This window comes from Hylaeus anthracinus, unplaced genomic scaffold (genome assembly GCF_026225885.1).
Source record: "Hylaeus anthracinus isolate JK02 unplaced genomic scaffold, UHH_iyHylAnth1.0_haploid 11726, whole genome shotgun sequence".
In the NCBI taxonomy this organism is placed as follows: Eukaryota; Metazoa; Arthropoda; class Insecta; order Hymenoptera; family Colletidae; genus Hylaeus; species Hylaeus anthracinus.
Genome location: NW_026534101.1, coordinates 1 through 8,467, shown reverse-complemented (window position 1 = coordinate 8,467; position 8,467 = coordinate 1). Strand labels below are relative to the sequence as shown.

At 37.2% G+C, this 8,467-nt stretch overlaps 1 protein-coding gene and 1 long non-coding RNA gene across 6 annotated transcripts; both read right to left on the bottom strand.

Annotated features, from left to right (window-relative positions):
• Positions 1–814: 814 nt before the first annotated feature.
• LOC128896603 (uncharacterized) lies at positions 815–2,612 on the bottom strand. 5 transcript variants are annotated; one of them, XM_054159970.1, is made up of 3 exons: positions 1,984–2,612; positions 1,719–1,844; positions 815–1,568 (listed from the first exon to the last, which is right to left on the bottom strand). In XM_054159970.1, the coding sequence occupies exons 1-3, from the start codon at positions 2,511–2,513 to the stop codon at positions 1,547–1,549; spliced, it is 678 nt and encodes a 225-aa protein (XP_054015945.1). In that variant the 5' UTR covers positions 2,514–2,612; the 3' UTR covers positions 815–1,546. The 5 variants fall into 5 exon arrangements, 3 of the variants coding, with proteins under 3 accessions (XP_054015945.1, XP_054015946.1, XP_054015947.1); XM_054159971.1 differs by having other exon boundaries at positions 815–1,564; XR_008462037.1 differs by having other exon boundaries at positions 1,719–2,612.
• Positions 2,613–2,635: 23 nt separating this feature from the next.
• On the bottom strand, positions 2,636–7,651 carry LOC128896602 (uncharacterized). The gene is made up of 4 exons (XR_008462035.1): positions 6,878–7,651; positions 4,757–6,768; positions 2,827–3,531; positions 2,636–2,731 (listed from the first exon to the last, which is right to left on the bottom strand). It is a non-coding gene; the product is annotated as an uncharacterized LOC128896602 (long non-coding RNA).
• Between the last annotated feature and the right edge of the window lie 816 nt (positions 7,652–8,467).

Genomic DNA, 8,467 nt, shown 5'->3' with positions numbered 1-8,467 from the left:
GAATGAGCCCTCATTAAGCTCAAAATATGCTCATATAAGGACAAAATCTGTGGGCAAAGCTAACCCATATTTCGGGCCAGATTTTGTCGGATTACAGAGCGCTGCATTACCCGTGTCTAGCCCCTTAAAAATTTATACGATCAATTATTCTGTTTTCTGAAGGGTGTTGGAGCTCTAGCTGTATCTATTTGTGAATCCATGCGTTTCCATGTGAATAAAATTAAATAATTAATAATTGGAGAAATTTAAAGGATACAGAGTATTGTTTTTAGTAAATAAGGAAAGGTATAATATAACCTTGTGAATTTATTATTTAAAACAAGTTATAGTTACAAATTAAGTCAGGAATGACCGAACTTAAGAAAGGTTATCGATGAAATTCTCGATGTGGTAGAATTATCACATGAGGACGTGTCCCGCGTAGGATGCCCGTGTCGAATCCACGAAAATGGTCGTAGGTAAAGAAGAATATAATGGAGCGCAAGCGCCATCTACCGACGTTATACTGAGCCCAGGAATGAGGCGAAACAAGCACAATAGAGAAAAGGTGAACTGTGTTTTGTTTTATGATATGGTGGTGCTCGCTAGTCCTCCTGGGAACTGTACCGCGAACATTCATTTTCAAATTTAATTTAATTTGCCAATATGACGGACTCAGATTCTAATCCAATCCACAAATAAATCAGCTTGATTCGATATATAGTTATTTAATGCAGCAATAATTATTAATCCTGTAGGGGAACGCTTGTTTAATGAGCAACAATAACAATTATTTTATTTAATTTCGCTTACACAAAACTCGTGGGACTCTACATGCGGTAACGGTTACAATACATACTACCAACTTAAAAACTAGATGGTAACTTATGCTCTAAGAACTTTTCTCTTTACGCCATATCACTCCCCTTCGAGCGGTTTAAAATGTTAAACTGCGAATCTCACAGTTTTTTAACCGACTTAGAAAAGGAGGAGGTTACTCAATTCGACACGTATATTTTTTTTTTTTTTTATGTATGTTACTCGATTACGTTCAGACGTCTTGACCGATCGGGATGAAATCTGTTGCATCTTGTAGAGCATATCTCCGAGGTGGCCCCATTACCAAAAAATTTTGGAATTTCTCATTTTTTACCCGTTTTTTTCGCAAAAAACTGAAAAATTTTATACTGCTTCTTATTCCGTAACGAATTGACCAATCGGATTGATTCTTCTTGCATTTGGTGGGGCTTCGTTGCCTCTTAAAATCTTAAAAAGACATTTGACCTATTTCCATTTTTTACCACTTTATTACACTTTTTATCGAAAATTGTACTATTTCACGTATGTTCCGACTGAATTCGATGAAATCGATGAAACCCAGTACATTTTGCTGCCGGTCTCGTTTTCGTGGTGATCACTTTGCAAAAAATGATTTTTCTTTTTGTTAATAATTATTGTTATTGCAAAATTTCTATTTTTCTCATATTGTTTATAACTATTGTTATTGCAAAATTCCTATTTTTTTCTTATTGTTTATTACCCGGGGTGGGGTCCTCCACATGCTGTATCAAGTTATCTTGGTGGTCTGACTTACAAACAGACAAACAAACAAAGAACTTATAAACAATATGTAAACTATAAATATTTAAACATGAAATCTAGCGATTCAGGTTGAGGGATGCTTTCCCCGTAATTCCATTTGGCATATATTTTATGTTGTAATTACTTAATAATATTACCTTGCTTGTAATGAATCGCTGGTGAATTGAATGTGGGCGTTCTCAATATCTCGATGATTAAGGGTAAAGTGTACTTCAGTTGTTTCCAAGTGTTTCGTTCGCTGGGAGATGATTTGTAGTGTTTCTCTGTATTAACAAGAGCCGCCTTAGTCTTTCCTTTTCCGCTAATGCTTTTTCGTCGTGCGGTTTATTGAGTACTTTATTTATTGCTAAATCAGATAAAGCTAGATCATGTAAATTTTTAACACGACTAAGAGCAACGTACATTTGACCTTTAGCAAAATTCTTTTTGCCCAGATCGATTACAGCTTTATCTAACGTTGTCCCTTGTAATTTGTGAACCGTTACTGCCCAGCTTAGTATAAGTGGGAACATCCTGCGTTCGACGTCTCCATAACCTCTTGTTGCTTGAAACGTTGCGGTTACTGGGGAGATCGGAATGTATCCGTCGATATCTTTGAACCTGTTACCAATGGATTTGTCGTCAAATTCTATAAGTACAGAGTCCAGCAATTCTCCCTGTTCCAGCTGATCTCGCCGAAGTGCCGGCCATATAAATTTCTTTATTAGTCCCATTGCGCCATTTATCAAACCATCAGAAACGGATATATTTCGTCGTAGCATGATTCGCGATCCCTCGGCTAACAATATTGTATGTAAAAGTCCGCCACAGTTATTTACATTTGCAGGTATGACACCTTGTGGTGGTCTTTTTCCATAAGTAGCTGCCTCGTGAGATTCATCTATTGAATCGATGACATACATTCGATGTGATTTTGCTAATTTATCAGACATTTTGGTGTTATATTCATCCACTAATTTTATGGTTGGGAATATTCTTACAGCTGCTCCATCCTCAAATTTTCCGGTTAAGGGAACTCTTCTTCGTTCGCATAACATTATTATATATTATATATATTATTTCGTTCGCAGTTCGTTTCAGTACGCAGAAACTTCCGTTGTTGGCAAGTGTGTCGTCAGGACCTAGGCACATTGTTCGTTCGCTTATCGGTCTGGGAAAACCAAATCGACACGAACGATTATTTCGATCTTTGTAACAAGTATTAGTGTGTTTATGAATTTGGACTTTTTCAACTATGTTATTTACATCTTGTTCCGCGGTTTCTATTGAGCACGATACAACATTCTCGATAACATTGACCCCTTCGCTGGTTAGGAAATCCGGTATGTTTGCACATCAAATATGCAAGTGCAAATGCGGGCTCCCTCTGTTTTGAAATTCGATTCTATACCAATAATCGATAACAACGCCGCCTAGGCATTGGGTGCCCTTTATATACTGCATTAACGCGTTAACGCGTACCGTAAATTGTCTTGCTACAACTACTGGGTATCTTTGAACTAATTTCAATCGATCTGTGAATGTGAGGTTTCCAGCCTCCTCGGAGGAACGGCCTTCCGATATTAGGAACGCTTTCAACATGTCTGGCCAATTCAGATCGTTGCAGGAAAATGTAGCAAACCATGTCGGCGGTCCAAGACTTCGCACCATGTCGATTAACTCGGAACACGATCGTCTCCAATATGATGCCGAACCTCGTATGTTTCTCATGGTTAGGTGAATAGTATCTATAAGTTCAGTTGGAGTGTGTTCCCCTTGGCGCATTCTACATGATACCGAGACGCTTTTGCGCGGTAATATTCAACAACAGATAGTGCAAAGAACAAGTAATCTGTTCGTTGAAATCGTCTGTCGTTGCTCAGAATGCGTGCTTGGAAGTAATCCAGTGGTGTTATTGGGATATTGCGATACTCTCCGAACCCATTGCCCAATACCAATTGCTATTTCATACTACTCATATTGTTATTGTTGCATGAAGCCTAATGCTTAAATATTGACATTGAAAAGTGTGAAATAAAAAAATTTTTTGGAAAAAAAATATAACCGACTTCAAAAAACATTAAAACTTCAGTGAAAAGTATGAAATAATTTCTAGTCCATTTCTGTGAATAGTGAACAGTTCTATACATCTAAGTGCTAAAAGTTTGACAAAACGCAGTGAAAAGTATGAAATAATTTCTAGTTCGTTTATATTATATTACTAGTTTCCTTTATATTAAATTATCTTAAATAATCTTTTCGTAGTCGGCGCAAAATTAAAAATTACTTACATTAAAAGTTACCAAATTTAGTTTGACTTTCTGTCGGCGGGACAAAACTTATGCCCTTAAATTATTGCTATTATCATATTTACTTTAGATTACTGTTAATGTACATCATGTACATTAACACTTTTCTCCATCGGCGTCTCCGCCAAAAACTATTCCAAATCTACGCAGACAGTACTTTCACGTAGACATTTATTGTCTGGCTGAGCGTTCCATAGGACAGTACCTATGGCTCGTATAGCAGTACCTAGGCTATACGGTCATACATGCACCCGCACGAAGGTGATGGGTTTCTAAAACGACAAATAGGCGCCTAATAACTGATTATTAGTACCAGTGATCACTGGTAGGGTTTCTTATTCTAACGAACCCTCACACAGCCGACCAGGAAAGAGAATGGAAAGATAAGCCCTGTCTATTATTAAATTTCATCTAGGCAAGTACTTCGAAACAACGTAAAACTCTAGTCATGAGCAATTGTAGAGAGTTTTGTTTTTGGGTCCTCTTTTTTTGGGGAAGTCTATTACCATCAACAAGCCCAGGGGACCGACCTGGACTTTCACGAAGACAGTATACATGTATACATTAAAAGCATTCAACCTTCATTGCCGCCATCACCCAAAACTAACTCAAGCAGGAATTAAATATTTTTAATTTTGCGCCGACTACGAAAAGATTATTTAAGATAATTTAATATAAAGGAAACTAGTAATATAATATAAACGAACTAGAAATTATTTCATACTTTTCACTGCGTTTTGTCAAACTTTTAGCACTTACATGTATAGAACTGTTCACTATTCACAGAAATGGACTAGAAATTATTTCATACTTTTCACTGAAGTTTTAACGTTTTCCGAAGTCGGTTATATATTTTTTCCAAAAAATTTTTTTATTCTCGTGCGTACGTTCTAAGTTCAGTACTTCTTGATCCTTCTGCGCTTGTTTTTCCCACGTCGCCGGTTTTAATCGCTTGATGGATATATTTGTGGGTTTTCTTTTATAATTAGTTTGAAATACATCATCTGATAATCTTTTAGAATTTGAAATGGCCCTTCGTAAGGTGGATCCAATGGATTTTTTAACAGCATCTATTCTGACAAAAACATGTGTCATGTATATAACGTTTTATAAGTGAATACCTTACGTCTGGAATGGTGAGCGGTTGGAATCGGTTTAATTCTCTTAATATATTGTCTGAATTTATTAATAAAATGTTCTGGTTCACTTCTTTCGCCTTGCTCGAACAATTCTCCTGGTAAGCGTATGTTGCTTCCATATATCATCTCAGTTGCTGTTGCATTAATATCCTCTTTAAAACTCGTTCTCAGACCTAAAAGTACTGTGGGCAAAATTTCTGTCCACTCATTATCCTTATGACATATGATGGCTCTTTTAAATGATCTGTGCCATCTTTTTACTAATCCATTAGATGCTGGGTGATATGGTGTTGTTCTGTTTCTATTGCATCCCAATAATTTGGTTAGTGATTTAAATAATAAGGATTCAAACTGAGTACCTTGGTTTGTGGCCATTGTTATTGGCGTTCCAAATCTTGTAATCCAATATAATATAATGCTATTGCTACTGAATCAGCTGATATGTCCTTTAATGGGATCGCTTCAGGCCACCGTGTAAACCTATCTATTATAGTCAAGCAATATCAAAAATTTTTGGATGGTGAAAGGGGTCCCACAATATCCACGTGTATATGTTCAAACCTTCCAGTTAGAACTTCAATATGCTGTGGCTGTTTTTTATTGTGTCTGTGAACCTTCCCTCGTTGGCAATCTAAACAAGAACGCACTCAATTGGTAATATCTTTTCTCATTTGTGGCCACATGAAGCTTTTTGCTATAATTTTCTTCGTAGCTTTTCCTCCTGGATGGGACAAATTGTGTATAGCCTCGAAAATCCTTTTCCTTAAGGCTTTAGGTATGTATGGTCTGACTGTTTCGTTAAAAATGTCAGCATATATATGTTTATTGGAATCGCTGATGGCAATTTTTCTAATACCCCATTTGTCCATTTGATTTGGTCTTCCTATTAAATTTTGCAGTTCTTCATCTGTTTTCTGCTCTTCAATTAATTATTCTGTTGAAACTAAAACTGGTAAATTTATAGTTGCTACCCGTGACAGTGCATCTGCAATGTTGTTCATCGTTCCTGTCACATGCTGTATATTCGTTGTATACTGCCCAATGAAGTCTAACTGACGTAATTGTCTCGGTGTTGGCTTATCAGATTTTTGCTGAAAGACATACACGAGGGGTTTATGATCCGTTCTGATCAGAAGGTCTCTACCTTCTATCCAATGTTTAAAAAATTTGATGCCTTTATAAATTGTCAGCAACTCTCTATCGTATGTGCTGTATCTTGTTTGAGCTCTGTTCAGTTTACTAGAAAAGAACCCTAGTGGTTCCCACCTGTTTTGATTCCATTGTTCCAGCACTGTTCCTAACGCAATATTTGAAGCATCTGTTGTGAGTGCTAATTTTACTCCTTTTACTGGATAATGCAACAATGTAGCTGCTGCCATTAACTCCTTGCATTTGTCGAAGGCTTTTTCTGCATTCTCTGTTCACTTGACTGGCCTGTTATCTTTTTTCTTCGCTCCTTTGAGCATTTGGTTCAACAGTACTAGAATCTCCCCTGCATTGGCAAAAAATCTCCTATGATAATTTAGTACACCTAAAATCTTCTTACCTCACTAATTGTGGTTAGTTTTGCATATATGTCTGTATCGCTGAAACCCTTTTTTCCAAAGAAGCAATACCTAGTTTGTTAATTCTACAACCTAAATATTGCACTTTTTCCTGTACGAATTGGTACTTTGATACATTTATGGTTAGACCATGCTCTTCCAGCTTTTGGAACACTGCTCGCAGATGTGCGTCATGCTGCTTCACATTCTCTGATGCTACAATAATGTCATCAATGTAACATCGACAATATTGTAAATCCTTTAGTATCACATCCATTAGCCTTTGGAAGGCTTGTGCTGCATTTATCAATCCGAACGGCATTACCATATATTCGTACAATCCAAAGGGGGTTGTATTGCTGTTTTAGGCTGGTCCTCTGGTGCCATTCGTATCTGATGATATGCTCTTCGCAAATCTATTACTGAAAATACTGTGGTACCATCAAAATCATGGACGATATCCTGTACATGTGGTAATGGGTACTTATCTGGCACTGTAACACTGTTTAGCCTCCTATAATCACCGCATAACCTCCATTCACCAGTATTTTTCTTTATCATATGTAATGGACTCGCCCATTGGCTCTTTGATGGCTGTGTTATGCCCTCCGTCAACATTTGCTGAAATTCTGTCTTTGCAACTGTCAATTTTTAACGGACTTCGAAAAGGAGGAGGTTACTCAATTTGACATGTATATATATATATATATATTTTTTTAATGTCTGTTCACCGATTACGCCGAGATGGCTTGATGAATCGGAGTGAAACCTCTGGCATCTTGTCGAATATTTCTTCCAGTTGGTCGCGTAAAAGAAACATTTTGTGATTTGTCGTTTTTTAACCGTTCTTTTTTAAAAAACAGAAAAATTTTGTCTTGCTTCTTACACCGAGACGAATGGACCAATCAGGTTAAAACTCCTTGCATCTGGAAGAGCATTTGCCATTTGGTCACATAACAAAACATTTGTCTTTAGTTTGTTTTTTACCACTTTATATCACTTTTTATCGCAAAGAGCGTACTATTTCACGTATATTTGGCCTGAAATTGATGAAATCCCTTACATTTTGCGGCCGTACAGGTTTTCGCGATGATCACATTTCCAAAAATTTATGAATTTTTTAATTGTTTATAACTATTGCTATTGCAAAATTCCTTTTCTTTGCTGAAACTTGGCACGTAATTAACCGATCGAGATGGAATTTTCCGCATTTCATGATAGATGAATTCGACTTGATGTGAATGGGAATTGATGTTCCCATTTGTAAAAATGTATGGACATGTTACGTATACAAAAACTCGCTGTTTGTTTCCAAAGCTCGCGTTCATCAATTTTATTTTATCTACCCTCCTGGAATTTGGAGCTCGGTCTCCCTGGAGTGCATCTTGCAGCTGCATACTCTTAATATCATCTTCGACTTGCGTTGCGTGGGAAGACTTCTTATCTACCCTTTCCCAGGGAACGCAGCTGCTCACCTCAGAGCCACGAAAATCCTAACCGTCAGATTTCCAAATATGGAAATCACCGACGGATCCACACTAACATTTAGGGGTATATAAACCCACGATTTTCGTTGCTCAGGGAATTAGAATGATAGAGTTACGTAGAGTCACATCACGTCCATCGTTGCAGAGTGTGCTTTAGTGAGATCGGGCTTGAGTTTCCCTTTCGATCAAGTTAACCTTATAGATCCGCGAAGACGGTTTTCATCTATTACGGCATTTAGAATCACACTCGACCCCCGCATCGCCAGTGGGTTAACACCGTGCAACAATTAGGTAATTAAATTCAACGTTTACTACACACGACCGTGACAACACAACATTGCACATTTGTACCTTAGTATAGTTATTCTGAATATATATATCCTTTTGTGTAAATTCAAAGTTTCCTAAGTCAATTACTAAACCTTCAC

Bases quoted from the DNA above. Each gene is read 5' to 3' on its own strand.
- LOC128896603 (XM_054159970.1), bottom strand. From the start codon at position 2,513: ATGTCTGATAAATTAGCAAAATCACATCGAATGTATGTCATCGATTCA. The intron at 1,845-1,983 runs GTACGTTGCTCT...TTGTTAATACAG, and splicing joins AATTTTGCTAAAGGTCAAAT to AGAAACACTACAAATCATCT. The intron at 1,569-1,718 runs GTAATATTATTA...TCTGTTTGTAAG, and splicing joins AGCGATTCATTACAAGCAAG to TCAGACCACCAAGATAACTT.